General features: G+C 31.9%; 2 protein-coding genes across 3 annotated transcripts in view; both read right to left on the bottom strand.

The window, feature by feature from the left end:
* Positions 1 to 3,047, bottom strand: part of LOC111718374 (myosin heavy chain, muscle) — a 30,649-nt gene extending 27,602 nt beyond the window's left edge. The window contains exon 1 of one of the 2 annotated variants that reach the window (XM_023493947.1): positions 2,965 to 3,047. The gene's annotated coding sequence lies outside the window, so the exon portion shown is untranslated. Of the gene's footprint in view, positions 1 to 2,894; positions 2,911 to 2,964 lie in introns of those variants that run through there. The other variant, XM_023493948.1, reaches the window with a different exon arrangement.
* Positions 3,048 to 11,779: 8,732 nt separating this feature from the next.
* The window catches only part of LOC111718379 (MDS1 and EVI1 complex locus protein EVI1), a 15,928-nt gene continuing 785 nt past the window's right edge, over positions 11,780 to 26,922 (bottom strand). The window contains exons 2-5 of the mRNA XM_023493953.1: positions 25,310 to 26,476; positions 23,709 to 23,818; positions 21,885 to 21,954; positions 11,780 to 12,642 (exon numbers count right to left, since the gene is read on the bottom strand). Coding sequence (XP_023349721.1) covers positions 12,544 to 12,642; positions 21,885 to 21,954; positions 23,709 to 23,818; positions 25,310 to 26,476 — 1,446 coding nt within the window. The 3' untranslated portion in view covers positions 11,780 to 12,543. The remainder of the gene's footprint in view (positions 12,643 to 21,884; positions 21,955 to 23,708; positions 23,819 to 25,309; positions 26,477 to 26,922) is intronic.

Genomic DNA, 26,922 nt, shown 5'->3' with positions numbered 1-26,922 from the left:
TTCATTAACCTTCAAAAAGTTTAAAATAATTAAATTTAAAAAATTAGTGCTTAAAGTTTGATGTTGAGGAGACCTGGTTCAATTTTTTCTATCTGCTAGTTCAAATATGACAAGATTTTTCTGGTTTCCCAAACCCCCATTGTTTTTAAGCAAAATTATTTTAGTAGTCTTAAAAATTTAACAACTTTTACTTCTGAGCAATGGAGAAAATAAAATCGTTTGTTAACTTTTGCATGAGAATTTTCTTTTTTTAGGTTCCACTTTATAAGATGTTTAAAACCTCTTAAAAGACAAAAGTGTTTAATGTTTGCAAACGGATTAAAATACCTCTGGTGGAGTCCTGACAGTAAATAAACCATCCCTTCGATATAGTAATTAACATTAAATCAAATATGTACGATTTCCTTCCGATAGAAAAAATTTCCCTCCACTGGCCTCCGCTCAAGCTAACGAAGGGGCCTAAATATACTACTGCAAACTTCAATCCTTCATCTTAAAGGTTCACTTGCATAATATTAAATTTAAGTCGAAATACTCATACCCAGGAAAATAAATTTTAAAGTTTTTTTAAAGATCAACATATGCTATCTCTTATATTTTTGAACTAACCCTAAAAAAGTTATATCACATGGGTCCGCTCGGTGCATGATCCAAACCAGTACAGGGATTTTCCTGCTTTTATTGTGATCGTACTGCATATGCATTTACTAAACTAGCTCGTTTAATGAACCCAGTTTGTAGTTCTGATGGGCATCAGCGAAAACTATTTTAATAATCGTTTTCAAATCTTGTTGGTTAATATCTTTGGTTAAAACAAAAATGTTGCAAAATATAAGAGCAATTACTTATAGATATAGCATGCAATTTTGTTAATTAGTAAATACATCTCAGATTAAGCCTAGTAAAATTTTAAAACTTTACATGTTTAAAACGGATCTCGAAAAGATGCCCAGGAGATGTGAGTATAGTCGACATATAGCGCGTTTTGTAAGAAAAATGCAAGCTGGATAAATCTATGAAGTCAGCGCAAGCGGTTTTAAAAATCAACAATCACAAAGGGAAGTCGATTTTTCAAATTTTCGAAACATGTTGATATGGGTGTTTAAAGTTGCGCTTCGAATATTGTCCAGTTTTTTTTTTTTAATTGTGAAAATTGATTGATCTGGAGCAAACAAACTATTATTCTTGAAGGACTCGGGAAAATAATCCCTACAAAGTCTGTTTTTTTCCTATAACTTATTCAACTTTTAACAGATTTTTATAATTTTAACAATTTTTTATTCAGTGTTTCAAGACGGATGTTTTGGTACCAATATCACGGTGGACTAAGCCAGTGGGGTCGGTCAAATAGGCCTAGGATTAGGCCGGGTACAATAAAAAGTCTGAACGCGCCATGGGAGTTGTCATAGTTAGCCCTCCGACGGGACTATGCCAAGAAAATTGACCCCTGTCGTATGTTAGTCTGGTTAGGGCGACGTACTGTACCATAGGATCTGGTCAGTACACGCTGTTATCTGGCAGGCCGGTAAAAACTGGGCAGGTCCTGTTCGAATTCGAATTTACTACGGCCCAGAGTGATATCGACATATTTTGAAAAAAAAATATATTTTTTCTTGAACTACTGATTGAATACTTACAAAAACGTGATGAGCTGGATGAATTTAAAAGTGAGAACAAAAAATTTAACATTTTTGTTTTGCTTTTTTACTATAGAAACTTTTAAGACACGTGCAATATCTTATTTCAGATTTAAAAGAACACTGCACTGATATCTTCTTTGTTAGATCTTATGGTTCAGTTATTAAAACAAATGTTCAAAAGAGATTCCGATGACGCGAAACAAAAATTATTCCTTCATTCGAGAAATATTCATTTAAATGTAATAGATTTCAAAGGTTTTTTAAAAAAAAACATTACTTTTATATTTATAAAATCGGTTTGTTAGGATAATGATGATAACGTAATTTCAATTCTGTTAAATAAGTATATTTTAGAGAGAGGGCTTTTTGCGAAGATGAAATGACTAGTTAAATGTGTTGATGATTTGTAGATTTTGCTCAAACTTTGGTTTAAGTTCTCCTAAGAGATTAAACTCAATTTGATTTGATTTCAAATATATATCATTAAATAAACCCTTCTAGATTTAACAAGAAGTTTTCAACTTTTTATCTAAGGTCCGATTGCAGGCTTAAAGGTAAATCTCTAAGGATTATAATTTTAACCAGAAATGAAATGAATTTTTAACAAACAATTATTTTAAAGCCATATATCTTTGCATCCAAATGTCGTAGAACTTGAATATTTAAAACTATAAATTCTGTTAAATTAAATAGTCTAAGTTGAAAATATAAAAAGTTTACACCTTCAGGTTGCTAAGATCAGAAAATATGAGTTTGTGACAAAAGCTCAACACCTTTATATTATTTAGTTTTCAGTAATAATTCAGAAGTAAGATATGTTTAAGCTAAAGCCCAGAAAGTGCATGTAAAGCATAAATTAAATTGTCTGTAACTGTATTCTTTAAACTTTTTTCTTATTTCAGTTCATACTTTACAATTTAATATCATAGAATATGATTATGATATACGAAATTCAAAGCAAATTATTAATTTTAATCTTTGCTGACGAAAAAAAAGCTATTTTAACATTTAGTGAATAACTATCATTTGTGGTTATAAGATTTTTTTAAATGGAAATTAATGGAAATAAAACTTTAGATATGATCATTGTTTGACATAACCCCAATTCCTTTGTACACACTTTTATTTTCAGGAATCAGATTATCCAAACGTTTAGTGTTAAAACTGCCTCCTACTATATATTATACCTGGAATAACCCTGTCTCCCTACTATATATTGTACCTGGATGATGTCTCCCTACTAATATATTGTACCTGGATGAACCCTGTCTCCCTACTATATATTGTACCTGGATGAACCCTGTCTCCCTACTATATATTGTACCTGGATGAACCCTGTCTCCCCACTAAAGTCTAGGCTGTATGTTGGTCCTCTATATTTAAAGGGTAACTTCTCCACCTGTTCTCCTGATATCCCACTAAATGTCCTGCTTACATTTCATTAAATGAAATAGAGTCCTTCTGGCATTTTCTCTAGACAGCTTGTGGGTGCTGGGAATCTACAGGGTGTCCCACTAAACATGAAATTAGCAAGATGATCTAATGTCTCTATTTTTGAAATAATTTGCGACTTTTCTTTTTTATATACCTAATTGTAGAAATAGCACTCTTAGATTTTTTTTCACAATTATTTTGAGCTTTTGATATTTCGGGAGATATGAAGAATTTTTCCTTAAGATGGCGAGAATTTTGATTTAATTTAAAATTGAAATCAAAACGAAATTCTTAATATTTCCGATATTATTGACAGCACAAAAAAAAGGCAGATTTTATTTTGGAAATGCAAGAACTAGGTGAATTTTGTGGTTATTGTTTCAAGAATCGTACATGTTAAATTGTAGGTTTACGACTGAATGTAAGCAATAAATTCAAATATCAAATACGACTTTCAAGTCGTCTTGCTACTGTCACGTTTCGTGGGACACCCTGTAATAAAATTATAAAATCTAGACTTCTTTAATATCAGAAGAGGAATCACGGGAAAAGGTGGTGTTAGATGTTTGTATATTTAAACAGTAATTTAACAAAGTTCCCCCGGGTTGAATAATTCTAAGATGGACTGAATGTTTATTTAGTTTTCGTTAAGAATGCTTGATGGTCAAAGTCGGCACGTTTCATCAGTTCTGCAAAAAAATTAACCCCCTGAAGAGATAAATTTAGGAAGGATAAAACATTTGGACTTTAAGATTACGATATTTAAAAAAAATTTATAGGTTTTATGAAGCAAGTTAACACTTGCCTTTAATCTTAAAATTGTGTCAAATGTATATGTTTGTATGTTTTATATGGTATTAGAAAATTCTATACGTAATCCACGAGTTTTATGAAATCTAATCCCCTGTAAGGAAAAGTCAAATATTTCTTATTAAAATGGCTTCAGAAAGAAAACTTTTCATGAAAGAAAACTTTTGAATCTAAGTAAAAGACTGGCGATAAGGATAATTTGTTGTGTAAACATTAAACACTTTATTGCATTCAATTTGGGGTTTCTATAGTTATCATACAATCTTGAAGATATTTGATGAAAAGGAAGAACCTTGCAAAATGGATGGAATGAAATAGATAAAGAAAGAGGAAAAGGAATGTGAAATGGATGGAATGGAACATATGAAGTGAGGGGAAAAGGAAAAATACAGAAAGGCAGACAGGAAAATGAAATGGATGGTATGGAATAAATAAATAAAACGAGAAAGGAAAGTGAAATTGATGGAATTGGACCTTGAGGACTAGAACCTTGAAGAATAGAAACTTGAAGAATAGAACCTTAAAGAATAGAATCTTAAAGAATAGAACCCTGAAGAATAAAACCTTGAAGAATATAACCTACAGGAATAGAATCTTGAAGAATATAACCTTAAAGAATAAAACCTTGAAGGAAAATAAAACCTTGAAGAATAGAAGAACAGAAACTTGAAGAATAGAAGAATAAAACCTTGAAGTATAGAACGTTGAAAAAGAACCTTAAAGAATATAGCATAGAAGGACAGAACCTAGAAGAATAGAACCTTAAAGACTATAATCATAAAGATTAAAACCTTGAAGAATAGAACCTGGAAGAATAGAAACTTGAAGAATAGAACCTAAAAGAATAGAACCTTGAAGAATGGAACCTTGAAGAATAGAAGCTTGAAGAGTAAACCTTGAAGAAAAGAACCTTTAAGAATAGAACCTTGAAGAATAGAACCTTGAAAAATTGAACATAGGAGAATAAAACCTTGAAGAATAGAACCTTTAAGAAAAGAACCTTTAAGAATAGAACCTTGAAGAATGGAACCTAGAAGAATAGAACCCTGAAAAATAGAACTTTGAAGAATAGAACCTTAAAGTAAAGAACCTTGAACAAGAGAACCTTTAAGAATAGAACCTTGAAGAATAGAACCTTTAAGAAAAGAACCTTTAAGAATAGAACCTTGAAGAATGGAACCTAGAAGAATAGAACCCTGAAAAATAGAACCTTGAAGAATAGAACCTTGAAGAATAGAACCTTGAAGAATAGAACCTAGAATAATAGAACCTAGAAAAATAGAACCTAGAAAAATAGAACCTTGAAAAATAGAACATTGGATAATAACCTTAAAGAATGGAACCTTGAAAAAAAGAACCTTGAAGAATATAACCTTGCTGAATAGAACCTTGAAGAATAGAACCTTGAAGAATGTAACCTTGAAGAATGTAACCTTGAAGAATAGAACCTTGAAGAATAGAACCTTAAAGAATGTAACCTTGAGAAAAAGAACCTTGAAGAATAGAACCTTGCTGAAAAGAACCATGAAGAATAGAACCTTGAAGAATGGAACCTTGAAGAATATAACCTAGAAGAATAGAACCCTAAAGAACAGAACCAATAAGAATAGAACCTTGAAGAATAGAACCTTGAAGAATAGAACCTTGCTTAAAAGAACCTTGAAGAACAGAACCCTAAAGAATAGAAACTTGAAGAATAGAAACTTGAAAAAAAAGAATCTAGAAGAATATATTCTTGAAGAATAGAACCTTGAAGAATAGAACCTGGATGAATAGAACCTTGAAGAATAGAACATTGAAGAATGTAACCTTGAAGAATAGAAACTTGAAAAAAAGAATCTAGAAGAATATATTCTTGAAGAATAGAACCTTGAAGAATCGAACCTGATGAATAGAACCTTGAAAAATAGAATCTAGAAAAATAGAACCTTGAAAAATAGAACATTGGAGAATAAAATCTTTAAGAATAGAACCTTGAAGAATGGAACCTTGAAGAAAAGAACCTTTAAGAATAGATCCTTGAAGAATGGAACCTTGAAGAAAAGAACCTAGAAGAATAAAACCCTGAAAAAAAACCTTGGAGAATAGAACCTTAAAGAATAGAACTTTTCATTTTTAGATTACAAAACGCCCCACATATTACTTTAAAACATAATACAATGGTCAGCGTTTATATTAATACAATGAAGACGACTTTTATATTTAATTTTTTTTTTAATTCAAAGGTTCACAGGTCGGCAAAGACAAACTGTTTTTTTACAGTTTTTCTCTGTTTTCATCTTAAAGTGTGTCTATGCTGTTTGAAATCTTGGTAGAAATAAAAAATTTAAATCAAATGTCATTGTATTGATATATACGATGACAACTGTAGAAATTCACACAACGTTAAATGCATGTAATAAAACATTAAGAAGTGTTTATCCTAATATCAGGATCAAAACAGAATGTGCAGAAGACAAAAATCAAAATGTTTTTATTGCATTTTATATTCTTCTGACAGAACTGATGTTTTTTGAGACACTCAGTCCAGCATGGTATTTTTATGAGTGGTGTATAGTGGTGTAGAGTGGTATACAATATACATGTATTGTTGATTGGATCTATTGACATTTACTTATATATTTATGAAAGGGAGTGTACACTACACTGTTCATTTATATATTTATCAAAGGGAGTGGGCAATACACTGTTCCTTTATATATTTATTAAAGAGAGTGTACACCACACTGTTTCTTTATATATTTATCAAAGGATTGTATACCACACTTTTCCTTTATATATTTATCAAACAGAGTGTACACCACACTGTTCCTTTATATATTTATCAAAGGATTGTATACTACACTGTTCCATTATATATTTATCAAAGGATTTATACTACACTGTTCCTTTATATATTTATCAAAGGATTGTGTACTACACTGTTCCATTATATATTTAGCAAAGGGAGTGTACACTACACTGTTCATTTATATATTTATCAAAGGGAGTGGGCAATACACTGTTCCTTTATATATTTATTAAAGAGAGTGTACACCACACTGTTTCTTTATATATTTATCAAAGGATTGTATACTACACTGTTCCTTTATATATTTATCAAACAGAGTGTACACCACACTGTTCCTTTATATATTTATTAAAGGATTTTATACTACACTGTTCCTTTATATATTTATCAAAGGATTGTACACTACACTGTTCCTTTATATATTTATCAAAGGATTGTATACCACACTGTTCCTTTATATATTTATCAAAGGATTGTATCCTACACTGTTCCTTTATATTTTTATCAAAGGGAGTGTACACTACATTGTTCCTTTATATATTTATCAAAGGGAGTGTACACTACACTGTTCCTTTAAATATTTACCAAATAGAGTGTATACTACACTGTTCCTTTATATATTTATCAAAGGGATTATACACTACACTGTTCCTTTATATATTTATCAAAGGATTGTATACTACACTGTTCCTTTATACATTTATCAAAGGGAGTGGGCGCTACACTGTTCCTTTATATACTTATCAAAGAAAGTGTACACCACACCGTTCCTTTATATATTTATCAAAGGGAGTGGGCACTACACTGCAGTGCCTTTATATATTTACCAAAGGGAGTGTACACTACACTGTTCCTTTGTACATTTATCAAAGGGAGTGTACACTACACTGTTTCTTTATATATTTAGCAAAGGGAGTGTACACTACACTGTTCCTTTATGTATTTATCAAAGGGAGTGGGCGCTAAACTGTCCCTTTATATACTTATCAAAGAAAGTGTACACAACACCGTTCCTTTATATATTTATCAAAGGGAGTGGGCACTACACTGCAGTTCCTTTATATATTTACCAAAGGGAGTGTACACTACACTGTTCCTTTATACATTTATCAAAGGGAGTGTACACTACACTGTTTCTTTATATATTTAGCAAAGGGAGTGTATACTACACTGTTCCTTTATATATTTATCAAAGGGAGTGGGCGCTAAACTTTTCCTTTATATACTTATCAAAGAAAGTGTACACCACACCGTTCCTTTATATATTTATCAAAGGAAGTGTACACCACACTGTTCCTTTATATATTTATCAAAGGATTGTATACTACACTGTTCCTTTATATATTTATCAAACAGAGTGGGCGCTACACTGTTCCTTTATATACTTATCAAAGAAAGTGTACACCACACTATTCCTTTATATATTTATCAAAGGATTGTATACTACAATGTTCCTATATATATTTATCAAAGGAAGTGTACACAACACAGTTTCTTTATATATTTATCAAAGGATTGTATACTACAATGTTCCTTTATATATTTATCAAAGGATTGTATACTACACTGTTCCTTTATATGTTTATGGTAAATGGATTTGCTTTTTCATCAAATCACGGCATTTTGATTTATCAAACCCGTTAAATTGAGATCATACTGGTTTTGTTTTTGTAATTCAAAATTTTTTCTAGGTTAATATATTTCAATCAAGAATTAGACACAAAGCGCACTTGCTTTAGTGCAAAGTAAGTATGAATGAATGAAAATATATAAAAATGTATCTATTTTATTCTATTTTGGGTGAGTTCGACTTATATTACATATCGGAGTGAAAGGCTGTGTTAGGTATTTTCTTTTCTTTTCATTCTTTTCAAAAGATTTAGCTTTACACAAAGTATGATAGAATTAGATATTTTTGATTTCATTAAAAAAGACTTCATTTATTATCACCTTTTTCATTCGATTTAGTACAATACAGAAGTGTTAATCAAGTTTAAGAAATACATACATGCGTGTACTGCGTACAATGCATGTAAAAAAGCAGTATTCATCATGCAATTAGCACAATTAAAACATCGATTTTTGCTACTACTACATCTTTGGTCAGTGTACTGCAGATTACTGCAGTACACACACAGTGGAGGGTGACCCTGATTTTGCTACTAGTTGTTACTACATACAGTGGGATCATATCTTATTTACAAAAAAGTAGGTTAATATTAAACACACTCCTCATAAAAGGCCATTTTGGAAACTCACTTTCAGAACTTTTAAAGATTTCAATCTCAACAGAGGCTATGCGTTGGAATGGTATCTACAATGGAAAAGTCCTGGGATCGTGTTGGATCGGTGGGACAAAGGACCAGTTTGTCTCTAGGGATCTTCTGCAATTGCAACCAAACCACAGTAATTCTGTTGCAAGATGCAACAAGCCAGTCCACACACATGAATCGAGAATTTCTCCATGAAAAGTTGGTTGCCGGTCCATTTTGAACAAGACTCAATGAACCATGTCCATGACGCTAGCAACAATTGAAGAACTGAAGAGGGTGGTTAAAGAGCATGGATGATTTAATCAAGAAAGTGTGTGGTTCCACCAGAGCACTAGATTGCATGAAATGAGTGACTCAAGCATCTGAAGTAAATTATCTGATTTTTGATAATTAGTTTAACAGCTCAAAGTGGAAAATATTAACTGTAAAGTTAAATCCTTTTTGCATAATGTTAAATATCTGATGTATTTAGTTAGTGGAAGCAACTTATTTAGGTAATGTCGTAGTAAACTACTTAGCATAGTAGCTATTCATTGGTATTAGTTTTACTTTTCAAAAATAACTATGGCCAGAGAATAGCCGATTTATTGCTAAGAATTCCAGCGCAAAGGTACGATATCTTTACATAGAAACTATTTAAAAGTTTTTTAAGTACCAACAGCCCAATAAAATCTAAAGTTATCATATTTCAATGGCATCATGTGTCAGCCATTATATAATAAAATATGAAAACTTTTGATTTTAGAATTAGCAAGAAATTAACGTTTTTCATGTTCAACATGATTTGACATGCTAATACAAAGACGACCTTCTCTCCCTGTCAAACCGGTTCCTAGATTCCAACTCGCGGATTCCTGAGGAAGTAGGTTCCTCAGGAGAACACATCAATCTGTCAAATGTGTAAAATAAGTTATATTTTAAAAATAGACAATTTTTAGATAACTTTGAAAAAGTTAAAGATATTTACAATTAATTATTAAATACTACAGTTTGATATGTAAAAAGATTATTTGCAAATATAATTTATATGGAGATTTCTAATGTATGTTCTCTCACTCTTGCATTTAAAGATCTTGTTGTCTGTCCTATGTATTGTAGTTTACATTTTTCACATGTAATACAGTAAACTACATTTCTGGTCTTACAGTTGAAAGTTCTATTAATCTCAATCTTCGTACTGGTATTAAAGGTTTATAGCTGTTCCAGGCTCTAAGTAGTGACAGGTTGGACAATTTAAACCACAAGGTTATACTCCAGGTATTAGCCTTTCTCGCCTCATTCTAGGAGGATTTGGAATTCTGGTTCGGAGGAGTTTTTAATGTTGTTTTGGATAAACAAATTTAGTATTAACGATTATCTAACAACGCACAATTACTCTTTGATCTAAATGTATCAGTTAATATGTTAGATTAAACCAATCTATTCTATAATGTGTTTATAACATACGCAGAGAACAACGTTCGGGTCATATTTCAGATCATACTATTTAACCTACATTAATTTAGTTTATTCCCCCCCCCCCTTCCCTCATATCTCTTTTCTACAGAAAAATGAGATGGAATACTTTTAGATTTAATATTTAGGACTGGGCCGACTTTGAAGTGTCTTTGACTTTATTTCACTATGTCACTTAAACTAGTTTGAAACCTTAGACATGTACATTCACAAAACTATAGTTTTTAAGAAGTAATTGGAAAGTTTTAAACTTCGGAGCTTGCAACCTTTCGATTACTGTTATAGGAGGAGGGGGAAGAGCAAAGGAAGGAGAGGGAGGGAGGAAAAGCGATATGATGGAGGAAGGAAAAACGTTATGATGAAGGGAGGAAAAGCGATATGATGGAGGGAGGAAAAGCGATAGGATGGAGGGAGGAAAATTGATATGATGGAGGGAGGAAAAGTGATATGATGGAGGGAGGAAGAGCGATATGATGGAGGGAGGAAAAGCAATATTATGGAGGGACGAAAAGCGATATGATGGAGGGGGGAAAAGTTATATGATGGAGGGAGGAAAAGCTATATGATGGAGGGAGGAAAAGCGATATGATGGAGGGAGGAAAAGTGATGATAGGATGGAGGGAGGAAAAGCGATATGATGGAGGGAGGAAAGGACGAAGGAGAGGAAAACGAAAGTAAGAAAAAAAGAAATTGTGAGAATGTAATTTTAAAAAAGGAGGATTACAAATACTAATAATCTCTCTACTCTTTGCAGGATAAAGTTTATTTCTGAAAATCCTAATTCAATATTTTGGTATATTTGAAATGTGTTATAACTTAATTTTACAATAAACTTGATCCTTATTAAACTTTAGCTCATCCATTTTTATAAAAGGGAATGCAGACGTAATTTCAAGTTACCCTCCATTTATAAACTAGCATGTCGCAATCTGAACGGTAACCTTAAAACCTTTCTCTTATCTTGTATGCATTCTGAATTAAAGATATCCATGGTTGTAACTTTGAAAACTGATTCTTATCAATTGTTGATAAACTAAAATTAGTTGCGGATTTATAATTCAGGAAAACACTTGTTTATCCGGTAAAGGTTTCCATGGTACCATTGTGAATCCGTAGTGAATCTTTATATAGAGGATCACATCTAATTTGTAGGACAGTCCCATTCATATGTCTTCCAGTTATTAACTGAGATAAATGTGTTAAATCTATCTCTCAATCGGCATACCTTCAAAGATGAAAAAATAATCAAATATGGTTCCAACACAGCATTTATTAAACATTCATTAAAGTTTCACAAACAGTGAGAATTCAGATTAAAAAATGTTATATACAATATTTTCAATATTTAATTATAGACTAGATTTCTCTGTATTTAAACTAGTTTTTTGTAACAGTAAGATCAGTAATGGGTCCAAGTTCTTAGTTTAACCCTATAAAAGCTGGGGGGTCTGAATCTATGTATAGGCTGGGGGGGGGCGTTCCCCCCCCCTAGAAAAAGGCCTTAAGGAATAGGTATAAGGTTACAATGCAAGTTCTCAGGCCATTTTTTCAAGGCCAGCTCATTGAAAAAAAAATCGATAACGTTTGTTGTTTCGGATTTAAAATGATACGCGTTCGACTTATAAATTAAAATCTCTGCATAGTCAATACAAGTTATTTTTGTTTGTTTTTCTTTCAGACAGATTGACAGTTTTAAATTGCGTTTCTATGTAATAATAATTGGCGGATTTTTGTAGTAGTCACAACGATTGAAAAATATAGAATTCATGTTTTTTTAGATAAAGTGCTAAATGTGCCGTTGTGAATCGGCATTTAACGCGCTTTGAATTGGGCTCATTTTCTTAAAGATATAGAACGTGCAGTGTACACAATAAAACTTTCTGTTCTAGTAACTACATTGTTAATAATTATGTTGCGCGCAAACATATCTGCAGCAATTGTTTTCTTCATGATTTAAAAAATTGTATTTTTGATATTTAAAAATCATTTTTGGACTAGATAAAAAAGACTAGGTGCGACAATTGTTGACAATTTTTAAACGTGAATTATGACTTGATATACAACTGTTTATTTTATAGAAAATCCTTTAAGTTTGCCGAGAAAAGAAAATATTAGCTTGAATTAAACTAAAGTGGATTGTTTACAAGTTCTCCTTTTCCATTTTCTTGGATCTCTTGTGTCTTATCATGTGTCTTTCCAAGTTTACTCTCTTGCTGAAAACGTTCTCACACTCTGTACACTGAAACAAAAATAATACATTTTGTAGCAAATATTGCGCACAAGACAAAGGAATTGAGGTCTTTGACGTTAGGCTGTAAAGATATAAGGATTAGAAAATTAGAGTTTGTATCAAAGACTCAAATCCTTTGTGTAACATTTAGTAGTATGATACTTATACTTAATAAAACATTAACCCTTAACAATTTTTTCTAGTAGAATTCATGGTTTGACATATTAACGGCATGAAATCAGAAAATCCAATCATGAAAACAGAAAATTCAAGCATCAAAAAAATCCAATCAAGAAAACAGAAAAAAAACAATCATGAAAAAAGAAAATCCAATCAAAAAAACATAAAATCCAAACTTGAAAACAAAAATCCAATCATGAAAACATAAAAACCAATCATGAAAACAGAAAAACCAATCATGAAAACATAAAATTCAATCACGAAAACAGAAAAACCAATCACGAAAACAGAAACCCAATCATGAAAACAGAAAAACCAATCATGAAAACATAAAAACCAATCATGAAAACAGAAAAACCAATCATGAAAACAGAAAAACCAATCATGAAAACAGAAAAACCAATCATGAAAACAGAAAAACCAATCACAAAAACAAAAAAACCAATCATGAAAACGGAAAATTCAATCAAGAAAACAGAAAAACCAATCATGAAAACAGAAAAACCAATCACGAAAACAGAAAAACCAATTGTGAAAACAGAAAAACCAATCATGAAAACATAGAAACCAATCATAAAAAAAAACAATCATGAAAACAGAACTACCAATCATGAAAACAGAAAAACCAATAATGAAAATATAATATCCAATCATGAAAACATGAAATTCAATCACAAAAACAGAAAACCAATCATGAAAACAGAAAAACCAATCATAAAAACATAAAAACCAATGATGAAAACAGAAAAACCAATCATGAAAACAGAAAAACCAATCACGAAAACATAGAAACCAATCATAAAAAAACAATCATGAAAACAGAAAAACCAATCACGAAAACAGAAAAATTAATCATGAAAACAGAAAAACCAATCACGAAAACAGAAAATACAATAATGAAAACAGAAAATACAATCATGAAAACAGAAAATACAATCATGAAAACAGAAAAACCAATCATGAAAACAGAAAATCCAATCATGAAAAAAAAATCCAATCATGAAAAATCCTGCAGTATATAAAGTGTCCTCAGCTTCAACACACCATTAGGTAAAGTAAAAGTAGGAATACAAAGAATAGAAGACGGATATAGACAGATTTGGTGATAGCTAGATAGATATATAGATAGATATATACATACAGGGTGACCTTAATAACAGGCATTAGGGGTTTTCAGTTCTTTTATTTGTTAAAAAATAGTTAGTTATAAGAAGCCGTTTAATTAAGTTGTTTTCGTCCAAATATTCCATTTTAATTATTTACAACTACTTTACAGGGAAGTTAAGGGAATTTTACTATACCAAAGGTTCCCAAGACCAATTTTTCTAACTAAACATCCAGAGCCAAGCGAGGGATGTTTTGTATGCAGAGTTGGCACGCAAAAGTAAATTCAACCTATATGAAACATAAAGTCTGACCGCGTCAACCTTGTTGCACCGGCCGGCTAGTCCTGTCCATAGAGCTAGGTACAGTACAAACTGGGACTGCAAAGGTTGACCCGGCTCGGAAATTCAAATGTACTACGGCTGCCCGTGTTGGTCAAGGGAACCCTGGTTAAGTAAAAATTTTAATTTCCCGAAAAAGTAGTTGTTTGTACACATTGTTATTGTAATTTAAGATAAAAAGGCGTGAATTTTTTCATAAAAACTTTGAAGAGCGAGTAGTTATTTTACTTAATTGTCCCAAAGGACTTAAGTACCTTAACGTTCCTCTGTCAAAGGAATCATGGATCGGTTATATTGGTCTATAGGCGGTAAAATATAAACTCCGGTGAATATCCCCGTTAACTTTAACTTATTAATATTGTTAAATAAATCTAAATTGTTCTTAACACATGAAACCACTTAGATTTTTCTTTTGGGTTTTCTAAAAAAGATGAAAAGATAGATAATCTGTTAATCCACAAATTAAGATTGATGAAACCTACGAAAGAATGAATACATAGATGTATTAGAGTGAACACTTGAAAGTGAAGACTGCTGATTCTAAAGTATAGAGAGTAGAGTATCATAATCTTTATTTCTCTCTTTTATCCTGAAAGTTGTCTGTATAACTATAAAGCTATTTATATATATATATGTAAAGTTGTAATCTTGGTTTTCAGATTCTAAGTTGAGAGGGTTGACTTTTATAGCGAAAATGTAGTTTTCCGGTAGGTGTCCACCAAGGGGGGTAAACGGAAGGAGTAACTATGAGTACCCTGGGCAACACTGGGCTTGGTTTCCTAGGGCGGCCCTATAAAAATTGCTCAGAGGTGCACTTTTTCTTTTGTATAGATATATATGAAACTAAGAAAAATCCAAAATATTTTTTATTTTTGACCATTTTTTCCGGTGCCGTCGGAAAAAACATGATTTTTTGGCCATTTTTGAACTTTATTGATTTTATTTCTTAAAACTTTTATAAAATCCAAAGTTTTTTGGTTTTTCACTTTCTATTTGATCTAATCTATGCTTAATGATTTAGACAACTTAAGAAATCTATAAATATTTTGAAGTGATTTTCCTCCACTTCAATGACATGTATTGAAATCCTTGTAGAATCATCAATTTTTAACTTCAGGTCAAGGTTACGCACAATCAAATATCAATTTATTTTGCATTTTTGCTTTCAGCCTATACCCCCTTTAATTTTTCCTTTTTAGTCCCTGTAAGATTAAGGTTTGACACAATTTAAAGAGCTTAAATATCAAGCTATAAGTTAAACATGATAAATGGAACAAAAAATATATTACATTTTATTCATCTCAGCATTGCACAGTTTTCTTGATTGTCATTCAAAAATATTTAATTTTTGAAAGTATTTCTGTGCACAACAATCAAAAGAGATCCTCTGGAACACAATAACACAGACAAAATTTGGATTTGAAACTGCTGTTTCATCTCTGTGATGGACCATACGTATCAGACAAAGAGGAGGATTTGTTGTAGCTGCATATATTCTTAACAGTCTAGAGAACTGGATTCTACAAGGATTTCAATATATGTCGTTGAAGTGGAGGAAAATCACTTTTCTTCAATAACATATCACTTCAAAATATTTATAGATTTCTTAAGTTGTCTAAATCATTAAGCATAGAATATGTCAAATAGAAAGTGAAAAACTGAAAAAAAGGTTTTAATATTTGTCAGCGAGTGTTTTGACAAGGATAGTGTAAAGTAAAAACCAGATTATTTTTCGACTAAACTTGCATGAAAATAAAATAGTTTTCGACAATTTTTAAAACAAATTTTAATATTAAGTCTTATAAAGTAGTATCTGGGGTTTCCAAAATGATATTAAACAACATTCCAAGTCAAAAACTATGTATTTTATAAACATTTCAAAAGAGCAAGTTCAAAATGTCCAAACACATCATTAAATTATAAGAGAGTTACAATTTTCAAAAAACTCAATAAAACGGAGTTTTTGAACTGTTCATTAATCGACCATTTTTGAAGGTATTTCAAAAAGTAATGACATTTTAGAATAAGTATAAAATATAGAAAATGAAAATTAATTTTTTTGTTCAGTTCTCAGGGTATGTTAATGAGCTGCAAGTGCGCATCAATAAAATCAATGATTTTGGGACTAAAACTGCTTATAAAACTAAGATATTTCAAAATATTCAGTATAAGTTGGTTTTATCTTTTAGACCATTATCTGGGATTTCCAAAATGATATAAAACATTATTCTCAGTCAAAAACTTTGGATTTTAAAAAAGTTTTAAGAAATAAAATCAATAAAGTTCAAAAATGGCCAAAAAAATCATGTTTTTTCCGACGGCACCGGAAAAAATGGTCAAAAATAAAAAATATTTTGGATTTTTCTTAGTTTCATATATACCTATTCAAAAGAAAAAGTGCATCTCTGAACAATTTGTACAGGGCCGCCCTAGGGTTTCCAAGCTACTATATTATATGTACAGGGTGTCTAAAAAAAAGGGGAATAAGGGTCTACAGACTCTATTCTATTCGGATTATCAAGATTGAGACAATTTTGGAAATCTACGTACAATTTTCGATTCTATAAGCCCATGCAATTTTAGGCTTGAAGATCTAAAAAAATGTTATAAGCTCCTAAAGTTTCCAACTGGAGTGAGTAATTTTATAAAAATGAGATAATCTCCGCTTTCATAATTTTGTACAAGGGTCTACAGACTTGCTTGTAATCGGATTTTTTAAATTGAGATCATGTTTTAAATCTACATAAAATTTCCGATTCAATGAGTCCAATTTTAAGCTTATAGATCTAAAAATAACAATTTTTTAAGCTTCTTAAGTTTCCAAATGGAGCAAAGTAAAAAGTTAAAACTAATCTCCGTTTGCACAATTTAATATTCAATGTTAGGATACAGTTTATTACAGTATAATTGTTATTTTTAGATCTACAAGCCAAAAGTTGGGCTCATACACTCGGGAATTGTACGTAGATATAAAAATTATCTCAATCTTGAAAATCTGATTACAAGCAAGTCTGCATAGACCCTTATGTGCATTAAAGGAGATTATCTTTATTTTTACCAAATTTACTCACTCCAGTTGGAAACTTTAAGAGCCTTTAAAATTGTCATTTTTAATTCTACAAGCCTAAAATTGGGCTCATTGAATCGGAAATTGTACGCAGATTTTAAAAATGGTCTCAATCTTGAAAATTCGATTACTAACAAGTCTGTACGACCTTATCCCCGTTTTTGAGACACCCTGTATATATACCTATAAATCTATTTTTATGAGAGAATTTGCTAATTCTAGGTTTTGTCCAGTGGGTTATACCAACCCCATATTTATTTCTAATATAATGCAATGTAGACATTTCATACTAAGCTTTTAGGGCCCTTTCTTTTAACTGTTGCTCTAAAAGTCGGCCATTTTAAATTTTCAAATTTTGGCGATATTTTTTTCAAATTGGAGCATTTATAAAAAAATCCACTTTTTTCCAAAAATAATTTCCTGTGAGGTACCACACAAAATTTCGGCCCGATCAGTTTAGCCGTTTTGACGTTTATTGGATACAAAACGTACACACAGACAAGTACATATTTTCAAATATTTTTAGTATATTTTTTAGAAAATACGGCAAACATTAGGTTGCAAGGATATAAGGATTAGCACAATGAGTTTGAGATAAATATTCACTTTGTACAACATTACTGCTAATTTTCACTTGTTTAAAAGAGGTTGTAAATTCGCGTAATATCAAGTTACCCTAATTACAAAGATGGCAATGACCAAATCACAATGGTACCCTTAAAACCTGTAATTGATCACAATTACAGATGATTAGTTCTAAAAATCATAAACATTGATATCTAATTCATAGCTGATCAGACAAAGCTTTTCAGGGTACCGTTGTGAATTGGGCATTGCCATCTTTGCATTGAGGGTCATTAGAAATTACGAGTACAGTCCCTTTAAAATGGTTGTCTTTGCTTTGAAAGTTTAGCTTAGTTTAGATTAGTCCTATCTTAAACAAAGATTTTGCCTCTGCACTCTGCAGTAAGATTTGTTCGTGTTCGTGTAAAAATCGACGAATAAGAAATCTGCCAGGGTTTTGGCAATTGTTGATGATTTGGCAACAAAAAGAACCTACTCATCTTTCCACCCTCATACAAAACCTACTCATCTTTCCACTCTCATACAAAACCTACTCATCTTTCCACTCTCATACAAAACCTACTCATCCTTCCACTCTCATACAAAACCTACTCATCCTTCCACTCTCATACAAAACCTATTTATCCTTCCACCCTTATACAAAACCTATTCAACCTTCCATCCTCATATAAAACCTACTCATCCTTCCACTCTCATACAAAACCTACTCATCCTTCCACTCTCATACAAAACCTATTCATCCTTCCACTCTCATACAAAACCTATTCATCCTTCCACTCTCATACAAAACCTATTCATCCTTCCACTCTCATTCAAAACCTAATCATCCTTCCACTCTCATAAGAAACCTACTCATCCTTCCACCCTTATACAAAGCCTACTCATCCTTCCACCCTCATACAAAAACTACTCATCCTTCCACCCTCATACAAAACCTACTCATCCTTCTACCCTCATACAAAACCTACTCATCCTTCTACCCTCATACAAAACCTACTCATCCTTCCAAGTATTTTAGAGCAAAAGGTACAATTTTCATTTTACGATAACAAATATTCAAAATACTGAAGAAAGAAAAACTAAAAAATCAAACTAACTTAAGTTCCTGCATATTTTAGGCCAAAAAGAATAACTAAACAACTTGTAAATTCAACATTTTTTTCAAATTTATGTACATATATACTTATATGTTAGCTATAGGTGGCTGGACCAAATTGGCTGACATTTTTTGTGGAAAGCCGTGGGTACCCTGTGGGTAACATAGACTTTAAAAAATTCGAGGGTCGTTTTTCAAAATTCGATTTTTTTCTATAGGGTTTTTAAAATTTCACTGGCAACGCCGGGCACATCAGCTAGACTGCTAGCATCTTTATGATATTATATCTTTACATAATTCAAAATTAATGATTTTCTTGGATCTTTTTAAATTATTTTCTTTGAAGGTTAACGTTCATGTTTTATGTGTTTCTTAAACTTAACAAATTTTCCTGATCTTTTCCTGGAATTCTTTTAGAAACATTTGTATGTGTTTTTTAAACTTAACAAATTTCCCTGATCCTTTAATCTAAATTGTTTAAAGATCTTCTCCTGGAATTATTTTTGGAACATATTTATACTGTTATATTTTGAGCCAACTGTTTTTATTTAATACTGGCATGTACATGGTTACCCACAAAGGATGAGACTGTAAGGACGACCTAAAATTAAAAAATATGACGATTTAAAGGGACTGTAAAGGAAAAATGAAAGGGGGTATAGGCTGAAAGCTAATCACTTTAGCTCTTGATCGTGACCCATGAAAGTTATATCTGATGTTTATATCTCGAGAAACTGATTTACAACTTTGTCAAATTTATACGAAAATTAATACATATACAATTTCGTATAAAAGTAGAGGGTTTAAATAGATCAAATTCAGCAAATAAGCAACCAATCTGAAAACGATGATATCCCAGGGAAAGCTAATTGTAAATTAGGTTTAGCAATTCTAATTTTATATTTTTTATTTCTATTTTTAATAGATTTAATTCATTCAACTATTTATACGTCCGTATTACTTTACCAGAAATTCCACCAATGACAATGCAGTAAAGTGGTCATGTGATACAGGCGGAGACACGTGACCAGTATACTGCTCTGTCATTGGTGATAGTTCTGGTCACGTGATTAAAGTTTAAGGTTTTCTAAATTTTACATTTATGAACTTTCGTATACTTTTAACACAGTTTTATATCAATTTCTCGAGACAGGAACATCAGATAAAACTTTCATGGGTCGCGATCAAGAGCTAAAGAGATTAGCTTTCAGCCTATACCCCATTTCATTTTTCCTTTACAGTCCCATTAAAGCTTGATTTTTGATTTTTGCATTCAATTTTTACCAGGATTCCTATCCACAGTTTGATCCTTTACATCTTATATTCACCCATCCAAACTAAGTCAGCTTTAACAGAGATCAAAGCACACATAGCTAGTCTGGAAAACCTCCCAGGAATTGTTTAAATCTAACTTTTGTTAAGTGTTAGAATAACAATAATTTCTATGCAGGCAAAAAGAATCTGATGACGACTGTACGTATCGTTTCTTTACTAAGTATTACTGTTGCTCTTGAGGGATTGTATCTAGATCAATTCCAGAAGGTGAATACTTCTGATAATTCAATAATTATTCTTAAAATAAATAAGATTGTTCCTGACCTGACTTTAAACTAATTCAGGAATATACTAATCTACATGCATTGATCCTACAGAATCAAGGACCAATTGCAGTCCGCGGTGTTCACAGGACACACTTGAAAGGTTATTATCTAATAAACATTCGCAGGAGAAATTATACCGACCACAGAGAACTTGAAACCTGATCAAACCCCAACAGAAGACATTTGGATCAGCGTGCGAGAAAACCAAAACCGCCATCAAATGTAAGATTTATATTAGAAAGCTTAGGACACTATTGTATTTTGTAAAATATTCTCGTGTGCCTTTTGAAACAGATGTTTTAAGCTTTTATAAAGTTTTCATATAACTCTTCAAATACTTTTATCGGGTCGTAACATTTCACCAGATATCACATTTTGAAATATTGGATTTTAATGTATCCTGACAAATAACTTTATCTGGTCACAACATCTTACCATTCATCACATTTTATAAATATATCATGCTATGTTTATATTTTCAGCTTCACAATGCGTTGATGATCAAGAAATAAAATAGACTTGATTGTTTTTACGTATAAACATTAAACAATGTGGTTAAAAATAGTTCTGTACTTCTAATGTTCTGACGGTGAAAATGAAATTAAGAGACGCTAAAAGCTGAAAAGTGCACCACACTAACTTGTTAAATTACTTTGTGAATGAAATTAGTCTACTTGAAGTTATAATTTGAGTCTAAAAATGGAATTCTTGTTCCTAAAGTACTTTATCTTAAGAGTGTAAAATTTGGAAGGCATTTTTTCGCTTGTTCTAACATTGGGGTTCTTTGAGCAAGCTCTTCTTAACGTTCTAAAATGTGACTCTGTGGTACAAGAGAACTATTAATTTTATGAAATATGAAAGTGTTTCTTTAAAAATATTTACCATTTTTTATGTAAATGAAATCCGTAACAAGATCACAATTTTAGCTTTTTTAGCAAAATATAATTTTGCGCTACAAACGATATGACGAATTTAAACGTTTAAACCCATTTTTCAAACACTTTTTAGTCTATACAAAGAATTATACTATTTGATAACTGCAGAGTACACACTATTTTGGTAAATTTATACTACAGTGGTCGGCGTTCAAATCAAGACAATGAAGACGACATTTCTTTTCAGTTTCTCACAAACTTTTCAAATCAAATCAACACAGAGAAACTGTTTATTCTTAGTTTCCATGTGTATGCTGTTAGCTTGGTAAACATGAAGATTGAAATGAAACCCATCTTCATTTTAGTGATATCAACGACGTCAAGTGTAAAAAGGTTTTTTACCTGATAATGCCTATCTCTGTTATGAATATTTCTGAGATGCCGCTGAAGATTTGAAGATATCGAGAAACTTCTAAAAATGTACTTTAAATAGACTGTAGACCTAATTGCAAGCATGTCAGAGTCCCAACGTTACCAATAAATACAAATGTGAATGATCAAAAATTGCATAAGATATCTATCATTTTTTTCTCAGGAAATAGATTTATTTCAATTATGGCTTCTCTGTGATTAAATAAAAGGTTTACAGGGTACCGTTGAAATTCGGACATGACCCTCTTTTTAAATTAAATGACACTTGAACTTGCAACAACACTCCCTTTAAGAATACAAGGAAAAGTAAACACTGTTCTAACTCAATCTATTTTCTTAAACTTTAAACAATGTGTCAATAAAGTTTTAAAGGTTACAAACTGGGCAAAGATATTAAAAGAGTAAACGTTTAGGAGAAATCTATATTTTTATAAAATTGTGCATGGTGTATAAAATCTATATTTTTAATTATGTATGAAATCTATATTTGTAATTGTGTATGAAATCTATATTTGTAATGGTGTATAAAATCTATATTTGTAATGGTGTATAAAATCTATATTTGTATTGGTGTATAAAATCTATGTTTGTAATTGTGTATGAAATCTATATTTGTAATGGTGTGTGAAATCTATATTTGTAAATGTGTATGAAATCTATATTTGTAATGGTGTGTGACATCTTTACTTGTAATGGTGTATGAAATCTTCACTTGTAATGGTGTATGAAATCTTTACATGTAATGGTGTATGAAATCTATATTTGTAATAGTGTGTGACATCTTTACTTGTAATGGTGTATGAAATCTATATTTGTAATGGTGTATGAAATCTATACAATTGTAATTGTGTGTGAAATCTTTACTTGTAATGGTGTACGAAATCTTTACTTGTGTATGAAATCTATATTTGTAATGGTGTGTGAAATCTATATTTGTAAATGTGTATGAAATCTATATTTCTAATGGTTGTAAAATCTATACTTGTAATGGTGTATAAAAGCTAGAAATTGTTTGTTCCGTTTAACTTTATAATTATTTTATAGTCAATAGTAATAATCAATCCAAAAAAATGTCCATTGTACATGTACACGGTTTTACTGGGGATACGAGTACAATTTACAGTGCTCTGTACAGTAAACCGTATAAAGGGTACAATTTACAGTGAACTCTACAATACTTGCGCAGTCATAAGAGTACAATTGTCAGTTTTCTGTACAGTAAACGTTCAAAAGTGCACAATATAAGTGTTCTTTATAAATAATAGTCTTGGATTACAATACAATGCACGGGTTGAAGAGTACAATTACATACTCTCCGCCAAAAACTATTCCATTGGTTAGAGTACTGTGTAGAGTACGCACCGAAAGCTTAGTTTAGGGTTTTCTTTACAATGTACAGTCTGAGGATAATAATTTACAGTGTTTTGTATATACAATGTGGCAGTCTGAAGATAACAATTACAGTGTTCTGTATATACAATGTACGGTCTGAGGAATAACCTACAGTGTTCTGTATGAACTATGTGCAGTCTGAGGATAAAAATTTACAGTGTTCTGTATATACAATGTACGGTCTGAGGAGCATAATTGACATTGATCTAAAATAACTGTTTTCGGTATTAAGATTACAGCACAGTCTGAATATGCATTCAGCCGTACTGTCCAGTCAGGCTACCCAGTGTGGTGTTGACCCAGAACGTCTTATGCAAGAAAACTAGCATGGCAAGATTATATAGTGAGTACTACTTACTGTGCTCTTTATAGTGTACAGTTTGTTGTACATATTCTACTAACCTGCAGCATAGGTTACATGAGTATGGCTGTTCTCCAGTATGTGTTCTAATGTGTCTTGTCAGGTTTGCTGATCTTGGAAATATTTTTCCACAAAACGTACAAGCATATTTCTACAAGAGAGCAGATTGTTAAAATAGTCAGATCTAAAAATTTTCTTATTGTCTTAACTTAATAGAACAATAAAATAAATGGTGTAAAAAACCCAAACACAGGCTTAATTGTTATCCGATCATATTGTTATCCGATCATATTGTTATCCGATCATATTGTTATCCGATCATATTGTTATCCGATCATATTGTTATCCGATCATATCCGATCATATTGTTATCCGATCATATTGTTATCCGATCATATTGTTATCCGATCATATTGTTATCCGATCATATTGTTATCCGATCATATTGAAATTTCTATCACAGTGTTTTCTAGGACGTTAGGTAGTGTCGACCAAATCCAATCATGTCATAATGATTAGATAATAATTAAGCCAATGAGAGAAAAAAGGACTTTTTTGACACCCTTTATTTGTTTGTTTTCTTGTAAACGGATCATAAAAAAGTTTTAGTTCTTTTTTAAATTACCTTAATTATCAATATAAATACAGAAAATAAAATACATCTTGGTCTTAATTTCTCAAAAGGAATTGATTTTTTGCCGCAAACTTAAGTTTTCTAATCCCTATATCTTTGCAAGCTGATTATAAAAATCTTTAATATTTCAACCTTAGACTTTTTGATCTAGAACAGTTCATAGTTTGAAATATCTAAGGTCTACAACATTGGGTTGCAAAGATATAGAAATTCCTTTAATTGGCATTTTATAGTAAAAATATCTTTTTAAAGTGTTGCTCTTAGGTTCTTTTTGTCGTCACTTTTTTTTACAAAATTAAAATCTCGGGGATTTTTAAAAACAGAAATTTTTTCTTGGCAAAGTTCTGACCGTCCATAAACCTTCCCGTATAGTCATGTGATCAGAGCTGAAAACTTAAGAATGGTGGATATCGAGATTAAGTCTTGATCCTCTCTTTTTCTTAATATCGAGACTAACCTAATCTTGTACTTGTATCCTAAAAAGTGTGTAGAATTCAATCAATCAGAGTCGCGTATATGAAGCCGATAAATTTGAAATTTTGCGCGCCATTTGAGACTAATTTAAAGAAACGGGAGGAACCCTCTAATTTTATAATACGGTTTTTGATTTTTTCATCTATATCCAAAAAAGAACGGTTTAAGAAGAAAATCAAAAATATGTCCATTGTATACTCAGATTAAGTAATCGGGATTAGGGATATCTTATTCTAAAGTTTTCAGCTCGGTTCGTCTATTTTAAGCTGCATACTTTTTGGATATATTTTCTTGCGCAGAAAGTGTCGGAAATGCACAAAATACGACCAAAAATATTCCAAAACTATATTCTAAATTTTTATCAAAGAAGAAATAACTATTTTTAAAAGCAGGTTTCAAGGATAGAATTTAGAACCAGATTCTAACAATGTCTCAATTTGAAATTCGTTGAAAGTTACTTTAAGGCAAAAAATCAAAATATCAAATATTCAAAGATTTTCTAATTCCATGTTTGCAGAGTAGATTAATATTTACCTTGGGCTGGTTCTGGTGAAGGAAAGAATGCTCCCAGATAAAATGTAGACCTGGAGGAGGTGGAAGTGGGGGTAGATAAGGACGAAGAGACAATGTATTCATGGCGGCGGCGGGGTGGCGGTTGACAGTTGATTCATTACCTGGAAGGTGGCGGGGTGTAGTTGTTTCATGGCCGGGTAGGTGGCGGGATGTAGTGTATTCATGATTAGGTAGGAGGCGGGGGGTAGTTGATTCAGGGACGGGTAGGTGGCGGGGAGTAGTTGATTGATGACCAGGTAGGTGGCGGGGAGTATTTAATTCAGGGACGGGTAGGAGGCGGGGAGTAGTTGATTGATGACCAGGTAGGTGGCGGGGAATATTTGATTCATGACCGGGAAGAAGCCTGGGAGTAGTTGAATCCTTGTCACGCAGGTGAAGGAGAGTAGTTGAATCCTTGTCACGTAGGTGAAGGGGAGTAGTTGAATCCTTGTTACGTAGGTGAAGGGGAGTAGTTGAATCCTTGTCAGGTATATGGCGGGAGGCAGTGGTTTTATCATAAGGTAGGTGGCGGGGAATAGTAGGGTTTGTGAGTGTAGTCGTAAATTGAGAAAGACGATCAGGACGACTTGAACAAAGTGGAATAAGTCTTTTAGGGACAGGGCGAACTACAGGGGGCGGAGAACTACGGGGCGGAGGCGGATAGGGGCTGAATCTGGGTAGCGAGGTAATGTCCAGGTTTCTGAAAGTAGACGGATTGATGAGGAACGGAGAGTTGGATAAGATCTGGTCGGGTTTGATAGGATTAAAGGATGAGGATGAGTAGGATGGATAAAGAAGATTGAAAAGCTGGAGTCGAGCCAGGGAGAGATGAGAAGAAATATATAAAGAAGGATCAGGATACAAGGATTTTCTATAGTTTTTCTCCGGGTATTCAGCTTCACTGGGGGATATTTCATCTTTAGGTGTGAAGAACGAGAAGGGATTAATCTTCTCCTTGGGTTTCTTGCGTTCATATTTTGTTTCTACCGATAACTTGACCTTGAAGAATTCATTCTTACTCTGTTCTTCTAGAATTTCGGAGGCCGGAGAAAAAATAGTTTTTTTACGATTCTCCTTCAAATAATCCTCAGAGATCAGGCTTAAAGATTCAGAGAACTTCTGCACTTCACCTCTAGCATTGTCTGGAACCTAGGATTTAAACTGCATCAAAACAGATAGATAGATAGATAGATAGATAGATAGATAGATAGATAGATAGATAGATAGATAGATAGATAGATAGATAGATAGATAGATAGATAGATGGATAGATAGATAGAATATAGTTATACAGATTTTAAAAAAGATATTTATTTAAAAACATAGGTTTTTGACATTCACAAAAAAAGGAAAATATGTGAGCCTATTAGATTTGAAAAGATAAAAGTTTTAACCCTATTCCCGCTGGGGGGGGGTCAATTTGACCCCCCCCTGTAGTTTTTTTTACATAACTCAAAAAGTATTGGTCTGAGGCTGTTGAAATTTTCTGACTTTTCTTACATACCCAAAGCCCTCCCTTTAGGCCTAAAACCGGGCTTTAATACTAACTGCCTGAGTCCTCAGGCACACTGCCTGAATGACTGCTTTTGCCTGTA

The sequence above is a fragment of the Eurytemora carolleeae genome, unplaced genomic scaffold (assembly GCF_000591075.1).
Source record: "Eurytemora carolleeae unplaced genomic scaffold, Eaff_2.0 scaffold106, whole genome shotgun sequence".
Classification (NCBI taxonomy): domain Eukaryota; kingdom Metazoa; phylum Arthropoda; class Copepoda; order Calanoida; family Temoridae; genus Eurytemora; species Eurytemora carolleeae.
This window is presented reverse-complemented; position numbering and strand designations above follow the sequence as displayed.